The sequence below is a fragment of the Schistocerca nitens genome, chromosome 9, assembly GCF_023898315.1.
Source record: "Schistocerca nitens isolate TAMUIC-IGC-003100 chromosome 9, iqSchNite1.1, whole genome shotgun sequence".
Classification (NCBI taxonomy): Eukaryota; Metazoa; Arthropoda; class Insecta; order Orthoptera; family Acrididae; genus Schistocerca; species Schistocerca nitens.
The window spans coordinates 24,649,531-24,669,732 of record NC_064622.1 but is presented as its reverse complement, the minus strand read 5'-3'; the positions used below and the strand labels follow the sequence as shown (position 1 = coordinate 24,669,732).

The 20,202-nt window shown below is 38.1% G+C and overlaps 2 protein-coding genes across 3 annotated transcripts in view; one reads left to right on the top strand and one right to left on the bottom strand.

The window, feature by feature from the left end:
• The window catches only part of LOC126204401 (ankyrin repeat domain-containing protein 27-like), a 113,713-nt gene extending 105,619 nt beyond the window's left edge, over nucleotides 1-8,094 (bottom strand). Inside the window, exons 1-4 of one of the 2 annotated variants that reach the window (XM_049938778.1) lie at nucleotides 7,871-8,094; nucleotides 7,653-7,758; nucleotides 7,537-7,573; nucleotides 15-153 (exon numbers count right to left, since the gene is read on the bottom strand). In XM_049938778.1, coding sequence (XP_049794735.1) covers nucleotides 15-153; nucleotides 7,537-7,573; nucleotides 7,653-7,758; nucleotides 7,871-7,930 — 342 coding nt within the window. In that variant the 5' untranslated portion in view covers nucleotides 7,931-8,094. The remainder of the gene's footprint in view (nucleotides 1-14; nucleotides 154-7,536; nucleotides 7,574-7,652; nucleotides 7,759-7,870) is intronic. The other variant, XM_049938779.1, reaches the window with a different exon arrangement.
• Nucleotides 8,095-8,131: 37 nt separating this feature from the next.
• The window catches only part of LOC126204402 (IST1 homolog), a 34,600-nt gene continuing 22,529 nt past the window's right edge, over nucleotides 8,132-20,202 (top strand). The window contains exon 1 of the mRNA XM_049938780.1: nucleotides 8,132-8,557. Coding sequence (XP_049794737.1) covers nucleotides 8,289-8,557 — 269 coding nt within the window. The 5' untranslated portion in view covers nucleotides 8,132-8,288. The remainder of the gene's footprint in view (nucleotides 8,558-20,202) is intronic.

Sequence of the window (20,202 nt, the reverse complement as noted above, 5' to 3'; positions counted from 1 at the left end):
CTGTCATACTTCACCTTATTATAACCTGTCTCTACAGATAACACTTTGATTACGTATTCCTCAGGAAGTTTCATTGGAGAAGCTATGAGAGTCAGCAGGCTTCCCTTAAGCTCATAGCGATATTTTTTTACTCCACTGCCACTAATAAAGTTACTGTAAAATAAGAGATATTAGGTTTTAATTAACATTGCAAGAATTTGTTGTAATGATGACTTTCAATAAAACAGAGTTATCTGCAATTATATTTGAAGCAAAAAATGGAATATGTATTATAATAAGGAGAAACAATAGGAGTTTCACAAATTTATCACAGAAACAAATACATAAAACTACGTTTCAAATATCTGCAGATCAGGCCAGACATTACATTTAACTGTCAGATATTATTAACAGAGGATTAAAGTAGTGCATTTACAAGTGAGAATTCAGTGTCTGCTATTATTATACCGAGCAATGGAAAATTCAGGATGGAATGTAAGAATATTAAGAAAAGGAAAGTTGCTACTCACCCTATAGAGGAGATGCTGAGTCTCATATAGGTTTTGCCTATCTGCGATTCAGCATCTTCACCATACGGTGAGTAGCAACTATCCTTTTCATAATATTATTATTATACTAGGAAGTCATGGATGAAATACAAATAATGGAACTAGTAAAAGTAACTGTTCACCATACAGTTGAATCACTTGGTAGCCAGTGCGCACTTAAACACAACTGAAATACTGTCCAAGTATCTAATAACATTTCATTCCTGCAGATAGTATATTTGTAGAATTAAACATCCCTGAGCAAAAATATTCTGATAAACTGGAGGACTAGTGATTAATTATTTTTGTTGCTTTGCATTTTTTTTCAATATTTAGTGACTTTCAATTCCCTGCCTGATGTTTACTGGCAACTTATTACAGTTTTGCACTAGAGTACAAAACTATAACATTCAAGTGTGAGACTCCCTAGGCTGCTGAAGAAGCTCCTGCAAGATGTCTGGTTACCAAGTTTACACAAATTGTAACTGAGCGCTTTTGTAGAATTAATACCTGCACCTTCCCAGATCATCCCAACAAATGAGTGAAAGTATGTTAGTATCCCTACCAGCAGATCAGTGCAATGAAAGAAGCTAACAAGTACTTAGATGACAGAATTGAGTTTCTTGGTTAATTTATCCCCTTTTTGGTGTCATTTCGGTGTATTATCCTCCTGGAGGGTGGAGCTTCACATACACTCATGCTCATAAATTAAAGATAATTGCAAAATGTGGTGCCACACAATGTGGCACTACACGAAACTGGCGTTAATAGCAAAGGCACTTAGGGAACACACACAACACAGATCTGTAAGTCCACGGTATTGGTGATAAGTTGAGAAAACCGTTCCGAAACACACTGCTACAAAACACCACTGTTTCCTGTGCATGTACCCCAATATCAATATGGGATATGATCACCATGCACACGTACACAGGCCACACAATGGGTTGGCACACTCAAGATCAGGTGGTCATGTGGCTGCTGGGGTATAGCGTCCCATTCTCGTACCGATGCCTGTCGGAACTCCTAAAGTGTCATAGGGGTTTGAAGACGTGCAGTGATACGTCAACCAAGAGCATCCCAGACTTGCTTGATGGGGTTTAGGTCTGGAGAACAGGCAGGCCACTCCATTCACCTGATATCTTCTGTTTCAAGGTGGTACTCCACGATGGCAGCTCGATGAGGCCGTGCGTTATCATCCATCAGCAGGAAGGTGGGACCCACTGCACCCCTGAAAAGGTGGACATACTGGTGCAAAATGATGTCCCGACACACTTGAGCTGTTACAGTTCCTCTGTCAAAGACATGCAGGGGTGTACGTGCACCAATCATAATCCCACCCCACACCATCTAACCACGACCTCCATACAGGTCCCTTTCAAGGACCTTATTGGGTTGGCATCTGGTTCCTGGTTCATGCCAGATGAAAGCCCGGTGACAATCACTGTTCAGACTATACCTGGACTTGTCCGTGAACATAACCTGGGACCACTGTTCCAATGACCATGTACCGTGTTCTTGACACCAGGCTTTACGGGCTCTCCTGTGACCAAGGGTCAGTGGAATGCACCTTGCAGGTCTCTGGGCAAATATACCATGTCTGTTCACTTGTCTGTAGACTGTGTTTCTGGAGACAACTGCTCCAGTGGCTGCGGTAAAGTCCCGAGCAAGGCTACCTGCAATAGCCCACGGCCGTCTGCGGGCACTGATGGTGAGATATCGGTCTTCTTCTGGTGGTGTACACTGGGGATGTCCTGTACTGTAGCACCTGGACACGTTTCCTCTCTGCTGGAATCGTTGAGATCACACTCTGTGGCACACAGAGGGGCCCATGTTATGACCTGCTGTGTTTGACCAGCCTCCAGTCACCATAGTATTCTGCCCCTCATAAAGTCATCAATATGTGTTCTTTGAGCCATTTTCAACACACAGTCACCATTAGCAAGTCTGAAAACATCTGCACACTTACTCGCTGCACCATTCTCTGACATGCACCGACACACCTCTGGGTGTGTGGACTGCTGCCAGCGCCACCGTACGACGACCGCAGGTCATATGCACCGCACAGTCGTACCCCGAGGTGATTTAAATCCACAAACTGTCCACCAGACCGTTGTTTCACCTTGTATCAGCATTACCCTTAATTTATGAGCATGAGTGTATTTAGCCTAATACAGTTCATGCCAATTGATCTCTACTTCTGGTAACTGTAAGTAATTTTTATTTGTTTCCGATTGTACAATGTGAGCTTTTTAAGAATAATTATGCTGCTGTCTGAGAATAAGATGAGAGCTTGTCCTCCAATGTCCCACATAACACACTTCTGCAGATCAAGAACAGGAATGGGCCCCTCACTCTGAATTTAGCCTTACTTCTGTGATGTTGTTGTTGTTGTGGTCTTCAGTCCTGAGACTGGTTTGATGCAGCTCTCCATGCTACCCTATCCTGTGCAAGTTTCTTCATCTCCCAGTACCTACTGCAACCTACATCCTTCTGAATCTGCTTAGTGTATTCATCTCTTGGTCTCCCTCTACGATTTTTACCCTCCACGCTGCCCTCCAATGCTAAATTTGTGATCCCTTGATGCCTCAGAACATGTCCTACCAACCGATCCCTTCTTCTAGTCAAGTTGTGCCATAAACTCCTCTCCTCCCCAATCCTATTCAATACCTCTTCATTAGTTATGTGATCTACCCATCTAATCTTCAGCACTCTTCTGTAGCACCACATTTCGAAAGCTTCTATTCTCTTCTTGTCTAAACTATTTATCGTCCAAGTTTCACTTCCATACATGGCTACACTCCATACAAATACTTTCAAAAACGGCTTCCTGACACCTAAATCAATACTCAATGTTAACAAATTTCTCTTCTTCAGAAACGCTGTCCTTGCCATTGCCAGTCTACATTTTATATCTTCTCTACTTCAACCATCATCAGTGATTTTGCTCCCCAAATAGCAAAACTCCTTTACTACTTTAAGTGTCTCATTCCCTAATCTAATTCCCTCAGCATCACACGACTTAATTCGACTACATTGCATGATCCTCGTTTTGCTTTTGTTGATGTTCATCTTATATTCTCCTTTCAAGACAATGTCCATTCCGTTCAACTGCTCTTCCAAGTCCTTTGCTGTCTCTGACAGAATTACAATGTCATCGGCGAACCGCAAAGTTTTTATTTCTTCTCCATGGATTTTAATACCTACTCCGAATTTTTCTTTTGTTTCCTTTACTCCCGGGCCCTTGTTGTTGATGTTGTTGTTGTTGTTGTTGTGGTCTTCAGTCCTGAGACTGGTTTGATGCAGCTCTCCATGCTACTCTATCCTGTGCAATCTTCTTCATCTCCCAGTACCTACTGCAGCCTACATCCTTCTGAATCTGCTTAGTGTATTCATCTCTTGGTCTACCTTTACGATTTTTACCCTCCACACTGCCCTCCAATGCTAAATTTGTGATCCCTTGATGCCTCAAAACATGTCCTACCAACCGATCCCTTCTTCTAATCAACTTGTGCCACAAACTTCTCTTCTCCCCAATCCTATTCAATACCTCCTCATTACTTACGTGATCTACCCACCTTATCTTCAGCATTCTTCTGTAGCACCACATTTCGAAAGCTTCTATTCTCTTCTTGTCCACTTCTGTGATATCATTAGCAAATGTTACAGGCTCCACCAATGCAAAGGAAAGGTCTTTAAAGCCATACTGTTTTCGTTTTCCTAAAATAATTTCATGATCTACACAATTAAAGGGCTTCACAAGATCACAGAAAATTCCAACACGGTAATTCTTGTTGTTCATTTTTACCACAGTTGAGTTCATGAGGCATTGCTTTCTCAGTAGAGAATCATTTATAGAAGACAAACTGAGCTCTGCTAACAGGTTATTTTCAGAGAAGTGGTTCAACATTCTGTTGTAGTTTACCTCCTCAGATTTTTTTAAAAAACCCAGAAAGAAGGGAGACAGATCTATATCAGAGGTCACTTGCTTATCTCCAGTTTTATAAATGACTGATCCTATCACATTATTTACACCTTTGGGTAATACACCTTGAGTCATCAATCGGTAGCAAATGTAACTCAAGGGTGGCATTACCAAGTCACTGCAAGATTTTAGTACTTTAATTGGTACAAGTTACTGTCTTTAATAACCTAGTAATTTAAAAAATTGATGCCTGGTGTTGAAGTATGTAAGGCCTCTGAAAATAAGTCTAATATCTGATTTTGGTGATACTTTTTTTTTGTCCCTGTAATTTTATCTACTGTTAGAAAAAAAGAATAAAATCACTGAATTTAGTTAAAAAAGAATAAAATCACTGAATTTAGTTACATATACAGAGTTGACATATTTCAAAAAAGTACTAAAATTCTGTTCTTCACATACATACAACGTATAACGTCATATAAGCATCACCATATGCTGTCATGGTGTGTGATGTCACTATGTTGTGTATTGTTGTATTTGATGGCACCCCTCTGGTGGCAGATGCTGATGTCTTGAGTTTGTTTGTGTGTGTGTGTGTGTGTGTGTGTGTGTGTGTGTGTGTGAGAGAGAGAGAGAGAGAGAGAGAGAGAGAGAGAGAGAGATAGAGAGACAGATTTTTTTTGTTGGTAAGTAATTTTTGTTTTGGTTTTATTCTATAGTAATCGTGATGTACGTATGTTTTATATGTATGGTATTTTGGTTGTTCTGTTTCATATTTATGGAATTTTGCTGTTTTAACTGATCTACTGAATATGTGGGTTTTTGAGTTGTTGGTGTTCTGGTTTTAGTGGTGTTTTGTGAGTCATGCAGGTGTGTGAAGTTGGTGATTGTGGTTCTTTGGTAGCTGTTTGCCAGTAGATAACGAGAGCTGCATTTGAGCTATATGGGTTGTAGGAAATGCCTGATTTCTCTTTTCGGAATTGCAGATGTTAGTATTGTGGGCTCCATTTGAGCTATATAGGTCGGGTAAAGTGTACGATTCTTGTTGCTTTTGTGGCTGTCGCGTTATGTCTTAAGTTGAAATTTTTGTTGTTGTAACATTTGTTTTGGGATGGTGCGATGCTTTGAACTGTTATATATTTTGCATGTCCCTGCCCTAAACCCCCTGTTTGTCATGATTATTACATTAGTTACATTTTACTGTTGGAGGAAGACTTTTTGTATTGTTTTTATTTTTGTTTGTGTTCGTTGGGGTGAGTATGTAGTGACAACATCGTCACCATTTTCTATATGATGGAAGTTGGTGTTTCAGCAATATTGAAGATGTCATAGGTTAAAGTGGATGGGTGGAATTAGACACTTCCCAAATGCCAACAAGTCTCACTGATTGCATCCTTCTTGAAGATACTGGAAAGAATTAGGCAAGCAAGAACCATAACATAAACCTCTCAAACTAAGACACTTCAATTTCAATATCAAAAGGGTTCTTTCACAGAACATACTATGTATTTCTATTCACAAACCAAATTAAACAAAATTTAAATGAGAAAATATCATCAACTAATATTTTCTGTGCCCTATTACAAGCATTTTGCCAAATGGTATTTTCTGTGACTTTTCAAAAGCATTTGATTGTATAGTTCACATGTTTTACAAGAGCAGCTACAATATTATGGTATTAAAAAAATGCAATTAACTCATTTTTATACTATGTAACTAAAAGGATGCAACGTGTTGCATTAAGAAACTTAGGAAGTGTATACAATGAAACAGTATCTTCAAAATGGGGAACAATCACTACGTATGTAGTACAGGGATCGGTGTTGGGTCTGCTTTCATTCTTGTTATACAAATGATCCTCCATTCCATATTCAAAATGCAGAAATTTTTCTCTTCACTGATTGCTAGCCCCCCCCCCCCCTTTTAACTGGAATCTACCATACATGCCATGAACATAAAAAACTGGCCCAGTAGCTGAAAGAAAGCAGATGTCACACTCATCCGGCCCAAGACGCTGGAGGTCATGTGTGCATGAGCCGTGCTTGTGTACGAATGGTGTGTCTCTCTCTACTGATGAAGGCTGTGGCCAAAAGCTTTATGTAAGTGTGTTTTAATTGTGTCTGTCTGCAGCATAACATATCTTCCTTACGGTAAGTAGCAATTTGTCTTTTCCTACAATTTTGATGTTCCATCTACAAGAAGGGTGGTAGAAGTGTCAATAAAACTATATCTGGTATCCTTGAGATATATTTATTGTTGGATCCTATGACATATTCTGAGCTAAAATGTAACCATGTATCTCAAATATAATGACCTCCTCCATGACAACTGGCGTGGATACTGGGAACCTCAATCCTATGAAAGCTTACTCAGTTTTTTTCACAAGGCATTTAGATAGATACAGTATTCCTTGATTTCTGAAAAGCATCTAACTCAGTAAATCTACACTTGCTTTTGAAAGTATTACTTATACAGGGTATCAAGTAAAACTTGTAACCAAACTGAGGATTTTTTAGTAAGGAGGATAAAACATGTTATCTTGGGTGGAGAGTCATTGGCAGACATAGAACTAACTTCAGGTGTACCTCTGGGAAGTGCGTTGGGGCGAAGATGAATATTCAGATAAAATAGCACAGATGAATAAACTCAAAACATAGGTTGCCAGAACGCAGTATCACTACCAATAGAATGATCTATTTGTAATAGATACATACTGATACATTAAGCAAAACAGTGCTGGTAATTCACGAAAAAGATGTGTTCTCTAATATGTATAAATGTTACTGAAATTATTTATATCTGGGGTACAATGGAAATTGTCTACAGATGGATTAATGAATACATAAGCAGACATACTACTGCTGAAAACCCATTACTACTGAACAAAAATTAACGTGACAAGGTTAAAAGAATAAAAACTAAAATTGTACTCTTTCTAAAAGGCCTACACAGTAATATTACTAACAGCCTGCAAAATGTAAGTCACACCTCTTTTCTATCACTCAGTGCCTCAAATGTGAGACAATTCCAAAAAGCAGTCGTCATGTGTGTAACATATCGCAACAGACTGGTTTTGGCACTTACCTAGCTGTGCGAGAAACTGGTTGAAGAATGTGCATATCTGCAACAGAGATGTGAGTTTTATGAAAATCGAAAAAAAAATCTTGTTACCATAATCGGGCTGCTAAGACGCTGCTTACCGACAAATTCATCTGTGATTTCAACTCCCCTTAGGGCAGCAGAGCAGGGAATACATATCATACAACATTTGCTAATTGCTGGCTCATACTTCTTCCTATACTTCGTCTAATAACAGAAGAAATTGTGGTTACAGTAGTCAACAGTCAGTAAAAAACTGAAAAACACGAGCTGCATTGTTTATGAAGCCAAGAACGATTATACACTACGTAGAACAGACCTGAAGAAGATGGTAAAAAACATTGTATTCAATCTCATCTGGCGACATTTTCTTGTTCATAAATCCCTTTCGATGAAAATCATGTCGACTTCAGACTCCGCTTATCACTGCGGCATCACTCACTACATACTCTTTCTTTCCGTTACCCTGTCAACAACTTCTTACCACCTTGAAACAGCTGCTGTATGGACATGTCACTGCAGCCAACAAAATATCATTGAGTCACGTGAGCTTTGAGATTGTGTACTATTTGCGCATTGCGATGGTGTAGCATAAGCACATAAGCAGCCAAAACGTCACGGTTGTGAGTCACAGTTTTCATTTTATGCGAGTGACAGGTGTGGATGGTTGACGAGACGAAGGAAACTTATATTTGTTTTATGTATATGTGTTAATTGCTGCATAATAATTAAGAAAAATGTTTTCGAGTGGTCCCAATTACACAAAACTGAAAACACACCTCCGATTAGCTATCAACAGATTAAAACTGTTGGAAAAGAAGAAAACTGAATTAGCACAAAAAGCAAGAAAAGAAATAGCCGATTACCTAGCTACAGGGAAAATAGAACGTGCCAAAATAAGAGTAGAACATATAATTCGCGAAGATTATATGGTAGAGGCAATGGAGGTTGTAGAAATGTATTGTGATTTACTTTTGGCGAGATATGGCTTAATACAGCAGATGAAGTAAGTAAAACAAAATTTAGCACTTGAATGCACTCTGTATCATAAAATTTAAGGTTCTATACAGCATTAGTTTTAACTCACTACTGGAAGGACGTGTGACGTAGCAGAAATGTTATAGAGTTTATGACCTTAAGTATTTTAGCTCAATCATTTCCGCTTTCGCGCTATATACTATTTCTCGCACGCTGTCAACAGACTTTTATTTTCAATTGCATTTATATCTAGTAGATTTTTGCCGTAACATTTATGAAACGTCAGTACTGTTTTGCACAGGGAATCTCATCTTCCGTTGCTTGCCCAAGACATTTATTACTGTTAAATCATGAAACAGCACATACATAACATTGGCTCAAACTGGCCTGCATCAGATGGGATCCTCAATATGAACAGCAACCAACATTCCAAATTTTCCTTAACATAAGCTGGATGAGATAAAAACAGGAATAATAACACTTTGCTGTCCACATGAATTCACACTCATCTTCATATTTTACCATTTCGCTTTTGCAGTGTCCACCATGTACTCACTAATCTACAATATCTTACACTCTGACAGGCCTTCTTCCTAGTTTAAGGCAGATATCGTCTTTGTGCTTTTGTTTTGTTGTAATTGTAATTAGGTTGCCTTATATCTGCTGACACACACATTGTTTTCACTGAAATAGTCACAAGCCTCCCTCACACTTGCTGAGGCACCTGTTTACAGTTTGTCAACTGAATCATGTTTTACCATGGGTGAACTGTCATACACAAACATTACTATGTTGTCACCCACTGCTGATGCCATTTCTTTTACACAGGTCCACATAATAGAAACAAGGGGCCACAGAACTGATTCCTGAGGTAAATCAAACTTTACTAGCTGAAAATTAGAGCATACATGTACAACATTGCCACTTATTTTATACTTATATGCTGTTTCTCTTTGTTACTGATTTATGTTAACAACAGGACATTTTCTGGGAAGAAGACATTTTTAATGCACTATAACATGAAAAATATACTATGCTAACTTCTACTTAACAAACGTTTGTTATGTCGATGTTCTTAGACAATGTTGGGAAAAGAAATCTTCCTCTCTTGATGTCTTGATACACATCGATTCTCCATACAGTATCATTGTACAGAACGTCTTGTATATAAGAAGCTTGAGAAAAATGGAACATTGTCATTTTTGCTTTATTATAATTCCAGTCCTTGATCACAATGTTTATTTGTAATCAAATCATTAATTTAGATTGGTAACGACTATCTTCAGACCTAGAAAATACAGAGCATTAAAAAAAAAAAATGTTGACTACTTTGAGCGGTGGTAGTACTCATTGAAGCAAGACAATAAGTCCAATAAATATGGGTCCAGGAATGCATAATTTCTGCGATAAACAAAAATGCACCTCTTTGCCCTCTCACAAAAGGAATGATGCTTCGTTTGAAGAATACCTTGTTGTTGTTATACCTGCTGGCATGCATTGAAGACGAGAACATTTAGTGTCGGCACATCGTTGATTTGCGTGACATAGACCAATTCTTTCAAGTGTCCCCATAACCAAAAGTCAAGGGATTGAGGTCTGTGGAACGAGCAGCCCAAGGTTTGCCCCCACCACCAAAAAGACCCATAACTCTTGAAATTTCTGCATCAGATGTTTCCGCACATTGTGACGAAAGTGCGCAGGTGTGCCATCATACATGAACCACACTTGTATTCGTTGCAGCAATGCCACAGCCCCCAGAAAGGTAGGCAATATATTAATGAGAAGGTCAAGATAATGTACCCATTAAACCTTTGTGATAGCATTCATGGCTCTATTAATCGATCGCCAAGTACGCCTGCCCATACGTTGATTGCGAATCGGTGTTGATGCCCTCTTTCCTGGATTCCTTGTGGATTTACATCTTTCCATACATGTTGGTTATTTTAATTCATAACACCATCTCTTGTTATCCCTGCCTCTTAAGTTATTAAAATCTTGGATGTGAACAGTAGATCTGTGGCACACTTTTGCAACAGCCATTGACAGAACCGCCGTCTGCCATGATGATTCTGTGGCTGAAGGTGCAGAACACAATGTAGATGATGTGGGTACAGCAATTTTTCATTAAGTACTCCCCAGATAAGAGAGTGAGATGCTCCTTCTGGTGCTGGTGCTGCTGATGATGATCTTCACACACTGATCTCAGGGGTTTCTTACACTGAACGTAGTACATGCTCCTCCATGCCAGGCATCTGGACAGTATGGGACCATGCACTGTCAGTCTTCCAAGGTGCAGGGGCACCTGTATCCCTCAGACAGTGGGAAAGTCTGCCAAACGGCTTATCAGAGGCTACTCTGCACTGTGGATATTTTTCAGCATAGAGGGCACAGGCTCGGAGACTATGTCCATTTGGTAAATTGTTGCAGAATATCATATCTGTCACTTCACTTGCCGAGTACTAAGCTTCCATTGCTAACGAGGGGTGGAAGAGAGAAAATGTAAACATACTAGGCTACATCATTTGTATGTACAAACAGCACGATAACAGTAAACACATAAGTAAACCCACATTTGAAAGAAGGTAAACCACCATGAGATGTACCCAGGGTTGACAGTGCTGCACATTAAGGCACACAAACACAATGAAAACTAATGTAGCCTACAACACAACTTGAACCACACAACTCACTGTAGACCACCTAATGATAGGTAGAGTGCTGTGAGTAAGACATCATATTACCCTGCCGACACATTTGATGAAGTGCCAGAGCAATGATTGTTCTAATACCCATAACCAAGGATTGCGCAGCTCTTCCTATAAACAGGTGTTTATCTCAGAAAGTACGTGTTTCTGGACCCATGTTTACTGGACTTATTGTTCTTGTTTTGATGAGTATTACCATCTCTGAAAGTATTCAACACTTTCCTTTGAACACCCTGTGGCATAAGCACTGCTACTGCCACCCTCATCTGTAGGAGTCTCAACTTTTTCTGTAATGCTTGCCTTCTCATCAGTCATTATTTCAATAAGTTGGACATTAGTGGAAGACTCATGCTCTTAGATACTGGTGTGAGTGGCAGAAGTTGTGGCAACACTGAGGTCAGAATTGGCTGGAGAAATGCTCATACCTGTTGAACAGTCAGTTTTCTGCCTCTGAACCACTAGATACAGCTATGGCAAGCTTTCCAGGTAGGACACCTGTCCATAACTTTTCTGACTTGATTGTTGAACTTCGTTGTGACTTTCTGTAGTAGTTTCTAAGGATCTAATGGTCTTATACCACATGCTCTAAAGCCAGAGGTGATATTACTTGGCATATTTCCAACTTTCTCCAGTGCTTCCTTCCATTTTCTTGGAAAATGAACATTTGGCAGGCAGTCCTTGCACAGTTTTCTCCAGTTCATTAAAACAGCTCTGGGTCTGAATACAGCAACATTCAGGGGCGGAGTAAGATGCGTAGAATTCAGAGGCAGTGTTATAAAAACAATCTCGTAATCTTGATACAGCCTTATCACTTCCTGAGAGAAATGGCTGAGAAAATTGTCTCCCATAACAGCTTTTCTTCTATCAAACCTTCTTAACTATGGTGAACATTTGTTCACAAACCATTCTTCAAATAATGGCTTGTCAAATCTACCAGATTTGCTTACTGCATGGTCTGAACCCTCAACATCATGAAGTTGGGTGGAGACTTGTGTCCCCCACTCTTATTGACAGCAAAAAGTGGGAGAATTTCTCCATTTTCGAATACAATAAACATTACACTGGTTGCCAGTTTGATGGGATTACATTACATTAGATTAGATTCCATTTTCATTCCATGGACCCAAAAATGAGACTATTCTCATGAATGTGGTACATGTCAGTTAGTATAACATGAAACATCTGAATATATAATACTCACTATCCTGATCATTTGTCAGAATGAAACATAGTTATGCATTTTTAATAAATTTATTAAACACAAAATACCTAATCTTGAATGTTGTGACCAAGTGCTATCAAAATTGAAATCTAACAAACATTTTTATTTAAGATGGTCTAACAGTTCTTGTTAAGATATTCATCTATAGAGTAGAAGTAGTTGCCTATGAATAATTCTTTCAAACTCTGCTTAAACTGTGCTCTATCTGAAATCAAGTTTTTAATGGTTACTGGCAATTTATTGAAAATGTGTGTTCCTGAATATTTGACCCCTTTTTGGACCAAGGTAAGTGATTTTAGGTCTTGATGTAGATTGTTCTTATTCCTAGTATTGATAGTGTGTGTTGAGGTATTAGTTGGATATAGAGATATGTTACTTGCAACAAATTTCATTGAGGAATAAATATATTGAGAAGCAATGGCTAGAATACAAAGTTCCCTGAACAGGTTTCTACAAGATGTTCTTCAATTTACCCCACAAATGGTTCTTAGTACAAGCTTTTGCATGCTAAAAACTTTTGCTCAGTTTGAGTGACCCCAGAACATGATCCCGTATGACATAATAGAATGAAAATAAGCAAAGTATGCAAGTTTTTTATATTTATATCTCCTGCACCTGACATCATTCTCATTGCAAATACAGACTCATTTAGACACTTCAGCAATCCTGTAGTGTGCTCTTCCCAACTTAATTTATTATTGAGGTGTAATTCCAGAAATTTAACAATGTCAACCTCTTCTATCTGCATGTCATCATATGTTATACACAACAATGGAAGGAAATCTCTTGCAGGTTCTGAACTGCATATAGTGGGTCTTTACAAAGCTTAATAACAGTGAATTAGAGTTAAGCCATTTGTTAATGTCAGTGAAAATTTGATTAGCAGCCATTTCTAAATCTGGACCTGACTTTCTACTTATTGCAATGTTTGCGTCATCTGCAAACAAAACAAACTTAGCATCTGGCATTGTAACATGCGAGAGGTCATTACTGTACACAAGAAAAAGCAAACAACCCAAAATGGAACCTTGAGGAACACTACATGTAATTAATTTCCAGTCAGATGAAGACTGACTGCTTACAGCACTGATATTTTGCAACAACACCCTTTGTTTCTTGTTAGTCGTCCTGTTGTAATCTCATTCTGGATGTTGACATGCTCTTGTTTCATTGACCCTGGAAGACCCAAGATCATCTGGGAAATTTGTCTCATTGTTATTTAGTGATCTCTCTGAACAAATGTCTTTCAAATTAGCTACAACATTTTTAAAGTAAACAATGAGGCATTTTTTATCAACAGCAGCCCTCGAGTCTTCACATGTTTGGATAAACAGAATCTGAGATTAGGATTTTGATACTTGAACTTGTTCAAATGACGTACATACAAATCAAGAAAAGTTTTTACCTTATCCCTAGAATCACCACTTTCAATGGGAAATAACGCATTGCACAGATAAAACTCCCTTCTACAATTAATTTTTCGTATTCCTCATTTAAAACTTGGTGGCCTCCATGTTTCCTGTCTGCCACCAGTAGCTGAGTGGTCAGCATGACAGAATGTCAATCCTAAGGGCCCAGGTTTGATTCCCTGCTGGGTCGGAGATTTTCTCCGCTCAGTGACTGGGTGTCGTATTGTCCTAATCATCATCGTTTCATCCTCATCAACGCGCAAGTCACTGAAGTGGCGTCAAATTGAAATACTTGCACCCAGCAAACGGTCTACCTGACGGGAGGCCCTAGTCACATTACATTCACATTTATTCCATGTTTCCTATTAAATTTTTCATTTACCCTATTTCCCGGTGTTGGTTTTGGAACACTATTTTCCTCATCATTTTTCTTAAGCTTTTGCCACTTCTCCTATACTCTGCAATAGCCTTTTTCATTGCATCTTCATCATATCTAAAGAACCCAGTGCTCCCAGTAACCTTTTTATACATTCTGACTGTGTCCTGTTTCACACCCGAAAACAGTAATTAGTTAAACAAATTAGTCTCATGAATAAATTAACAGCAAACATATCACAAAAATTTGAGTTCAACACAACCTCAGTGTCAGGTCTGAGATTGTTGGTTACTTTCAGAATTGTGTTAACATTCTTCAAAGCTGTGGAGGAGGTTTGTGAAGGTATCACATAGTTTTCCTTCTCCTATTTGAAATAAAAAATAAAATAAAAAATAAATAAAAATCTGTGAATTACCTAGCAACGAAATTGACTTAAAATGCAATGTATCTGCCTTATTAAACCATGATGGGGAAACGAAGTGCAGAGATTAACTTCAGAATGAATCGGCAGATGTCAGCAGCAACAGAATAGCAAAGGTAATACAATGTCCTGCTTTACCCCACTCTCAGGCAATGAGATAAGTGAAACTACTCCATGGACAGTCAAAAATAGTTCAAAAGTGTTTATTGAAGCAATAGCAATGCAAATAAACATAATCATCATCATCATCATCGTCTCGGCCTTTTCCCGTGTCATGTGGGGGTCGGCGTTGCTTTGCTGGCTCCTTCTCTTCCATAAATGCCTATCCAGTGCTTCTTCACTGAGCCATGCTTTCTTCTGTAGGTCTCCTGCTACCTCGTCTTTCCATCTCAGTTTCGGTCAGTTGGGGGGCTCTAATATTGATACATTAAAAGGTAGTTGTCTCACAAGAAGTTTGTGTGATCTGGTCACTACATACAATCTCATGTTAGATACATATAGCCTGACAAGATGTTTTCAGACCTGACAAACATTGATAGATTATTTAATTAATAACAGTCCTCAGTGCAGACAAACAGTGCAAGTAATAAATGCTGTAATCTCAGGTCATTATTGACAAGTGATTGAAATATTAGGACTCATTGTTTGCCATGAAAAAAATAATAATAATAATAATACTGTTATAGTGTAGGCACCTGAAGCTGGAAAATTTGAGTAGACTACAGATGTTACTAAAGGGAGAAGACTGGAGGGAAATTCACTAATTAAGTAACATAGAGGGGAGATGGGAGTATTTTTGCTCAACATTAGGCTACTACATATATATTGCTTGCTTCAGAAACTAAATATTGGGAATACTAAGTAATGGATCACATCAGGCATTACAACATTAAGGAACAGTCTAGAAACAGCATCTGAAAATTGCATGATAAACAAAACTAGTCAGGACACCAAGGACAAGGAGAGAGACTGCTGTAGTATAAGAGGTACTGAAACCAGTTTATACAAAAATTAAATTTCAGCTTCCATCAACATTTCTAGCCTATACAATATGTGATATGACACACTGCAGTGAATGTTGTGTGATGTGATCATTATTTGTGCAGCACATGTGTTGCCACAGGAACAATACGACAAGCAGCAAGACATAACAGGCTGCAATAGACTCATGAGTGGCACGTCGCTGGCAGCCTCGTCATGGGCAACTTTCAAATATCTCACATATTTACTCGAGACTGGAAATAGGTGTGGCTCTCTTTCCAGTATTAAAAACGATTTTGATATGTTACCTAAATTTGGCACACAGCATTGTCTAGCTCAATTGCACCAAATGTAAACTGGCCAGTGACTTTATTTTTACTGCAACATTTTCAAAATATGTGCTGTGTTTTATTTAATTTCAAAACATCACAATAATAGTGGGAAATAGAAAAAAGAAAACCAGTTTATTATGAAGCTGTGATATCAGACCATAAGCTTCCTCAAAATTGAAGGAGAAAGACTGCATAGCGGAGAACATGTGAGGGATCTCGAGACAGCGGTTTTTAATGTTGTACATGAAAAGTGAGAGTTTTGCTGAGAAACTAACTACAGAGGAGGATAGCATTGCTTCATCTACATAAAACAGGTTTTTTAGGTACATCGGATGACTTGGAACTTTCCTTTCCATGTATTCTACTATGCAGTAGTATGGAGCAACCAGCAATCTTATGTTGTGCATGGCTATACAAAAGAGAATCATATTGATATTGTATCACTCTTGTCCCACTGTGAACCAGTTCAGTCACTCCATATGTGTTTCTATGTGCTACACTAATGTGGATTGCTTCTGCATTGTATCACGAGTTGCATCACATATCGTATCGCCTCAGTGAGAACTACACCTAATTTTGTACTTCCCTACATAAATTAGAATAGGAAAGCTTCTGATAGGAAAGATGGCAGTAATATAATTTTGGAGAAAGACAGGAAAGAATGTAGATATCCAAATGATATTAGCACATTTTTAATCAACATTAGTTTGAAGGAGTGGAAAAACTCATAAAACATTCTAATAGATCCCAAAAAGCAAGAAATTTGAGTGCTTCTTATTCCACGTAATGTATTTTTCTGCTGTCAGCAAATGAATCTAAGCTTGCAAAACTAATACATACTCTGAAAATGAAAAACAGAGAAGGACTTGCTGGAATACCTGCTTCTGTAGTAAAGTACTGTGCTTATTGTCTCTTAAGAACTCTGACAGATTTGATAAGCTAAACCAGGGAGAATGAGATATTTCTTAAATGTTTGGAAAAAAGTGAAATTGGTTCCATTTATAAGGTGGTGATAAAAAAATCTTACAAACTATAGGTCAATTACCATCACATCTGTCTCATCTAAAATTATGGAAACTGTCTTGAAAGATAGAATATTACATTTTGTAGAGAAGAATGATACTCACAGAAGCACAGCATGGTTTTAGAAAATGTTTGGCGCATGAACAAAATAAATGTAATGACATTCATCTACATCCATCCTCTGCATGTTTAGCAGGAGAGACAGACATTGAACACAGTTAAATATGTAACAAAAAATAAATGAAAAGCCTTAATAAATTACGTAAATGGGCAGCCTGTTGCCACATTTTCCTCTGCTGAGAGAAGGTACAATAATTGTAAAACTGACTCTTTCCATATCACAAGGCTGAATCACAACTACGATTCAAGGAATGTGCAAATAACTAACTAACTAGTCACTGTGAAGTGTGTAGCAGAGGGTAACGTTCCCATTGGTCCATATACTTCATTAGGGTTTCTTCCTGTTACATTTGTGTACACAGTGTGGCTAGAATGACTGCTTAAATGCCTATTTACTTATTGTAATTAGTCTGCTTGTTTTCACTGCCCACAGAGAATACATAAGCAAGCATATCATATTCCTACATTTCCCAGTTATTACACACAGGATACTTATCATTCACCATCAAGTGTGTGTGTGTGTGTGTGTGTGTGTGTGTGTGTGTGTGTGTGTGTTCAGGTGTTTCCAGTATTTCTGAGATGATATCCTATGACTCTTCAGCTTCAGCCACTAAATCACTGGTGCTGACACCACTCACCTGGGTGCCACACACTTCCACCATTACTGACTTGTCATCACAATTAGCCACAAAAATCTTCTGCTCAGCGTACATTAAAATACCAATACCAAAGTAATCACTATCAACACTTACATCTTCCACAGAATGTTCAGAGTTACACAATTTTACTAAAACACATTCTTCACATTCATAAGGAGCCATAGTATGTTTCTTACCACTATACATACATTTAATTATAACATCTTGAAATTTATTTTCAAAATTAGTTACTTTAACAGGATAGTCATATACACTTTCATCATCACACTCCTCATAATCTGAATTTGTTATTGCTTGGTCGTGAAAATTATTTACTTCCTCCACCTGATAGGCACCACATGAAGATATTAACAGTTATCCTGTTTCTGGTTACTATGGTTTCTGTTCTTACTGTTGTTATAAATATTGTGTTTCCTTCTGTCACCATTCTGCCTATTTTGCTAGTTGTGTTGAGATGATCCCCCATTATAATTGTTGTTTCTGTTGTAATATGAGTTATTAACCTTGTCACCTTCCTCAAAAGCTTTGTCAAGTTCATCTATGTGTTAAAAAAAAAATCTCTAATGAATCATCAGGACCACAAACAAAGTGCCAATGAGTTCTCACTGGTAGACATCTTTTCAAGGTGTCAATAAGAATAAGATCATCAAAGCATTTTTCCAGGTGAGCAGGCTTGCATAACTGTAAGGGCCATTAGAATCTTGTTTGGGTGCAAGCCTAGAGACTCTTGTAAACCCCTGTTTAAGAAATCTGGTATTCCTCCATTACCATGTGTATACATTATGGAAACCCTTTTGTTCTTTAAATTAAATGTAATAGGCAAGGACCAGAGACTGCAAAACAACTGCGATATACATGAGCACTTTACCAGACAAAACAGAAACTTACATATGACTCAAATCAGCACAGCACTGTGCCAAAAAGGTACTTTTCACATGGGAGTTAAGCTTTATAACAAACTTCCTGAAAACATAAAAGCTATCACTGAGGTCAATACATTTGGAAAATCTATAAAGTAATATTTACAGCATCACTGCTTTTACTCCATTGAAGAATATTTAAATTTATGAAATGTGTTATATAAATACTTACGTGTAAAGTGTATTATTGTAACCTTAAATATGTAGGCCTTGAAATGACTTTCAGTCTGTATATTTATAACTTGACTTGTCCAATGTCTTATGCATAAGCTGCTATGTAGACAACAGGACCAATAAATAATACAATACAATACAATACCTACTACCATTTGAAAATACTGTTCTGATGCCCGCCTGTCTACTTTCATACCAGAATTTATTCAAGACCATCTGTTTGAATTCATTAAATGTTATGTTTGGCCTTACGTTTTGATTAGCCTATGTCAATGCTTCACCATGAAGGAAACGTTTAGCTAGTTTAATTTTCACAGAATCAGGCAAGTTTGAAGGAAAACTACCTTTTCATTGCCGTAGGTAGTCCAATCCAAGTGTATTTTAAAATTCCCAGGAGAGTATTTAAGACAGAAATTGTTACAAAATGGTCAAAATTTCCGTCAATTTGCGAATATGACATATTTGTTGGATGTGAGGTCCACCAGTTATGCAAAACACCATTTTTTCAGTACCCAAACATGTTTCGGCACTACTGTGCCATCATCAGTGGGTTTTCGCTTTTATTTATTCTGCAATGTGAACATTTTTGTTAAATGATTATAAAATTATGTGAGCCGTGGGGCAAACGTGGTGGCAACGGATGCATTCTAAGATGCTGTGCCAGGATTTCATGACATGATCCAACTGAAATGTTACATTTTACTGCAATCTGTCAACAGTCCGTTTTCAATTTTCATGCACAATTTTGTTGACATTACTCACATGAGTGTCATCAGAAGAAATCAAAGGGCATCCTGTACGAGGGTCATCTTTAACTTCCATCCAGCCATTTTTAAACTGTGTGAACCAATCGCAAAACTGAGTGGGGCTTAAGCACTCATTGCTGTAGGCTTCCTGCATCATTTATTGTGTCTATGTAAAGGTTTTCTCAAGTTCTACACAAAATTTAATGTAGATGCCTTGCTCCTCTAACTCTGTCATTTTGAAATTTGCAAACTGTGTGACATAATGTTCTACTCAATACAACACTGAAAATAACTAACAGATATACAACAATGAAACTTCCGGCAGTTACACATTAAACACAGATAGATGTGTGGGGATGCCAACCGCAACTCACTCCAACACACCATTAGCTCAAAATTATGAATGTTCCAGAATTTTTTTGAACAGACCTCATACACCTTGCTTTCTGCTCTTATTAACACTTCCACTACATTCTGTCAGTAATCTCTGTTTTGCTTATTACCCTGTCTTTCAACGATAAGCACTCATTCTGTGCAGCACCTAACAATCCGCAATCCATCTTTTCTACTTGTCCCATCCTGCAA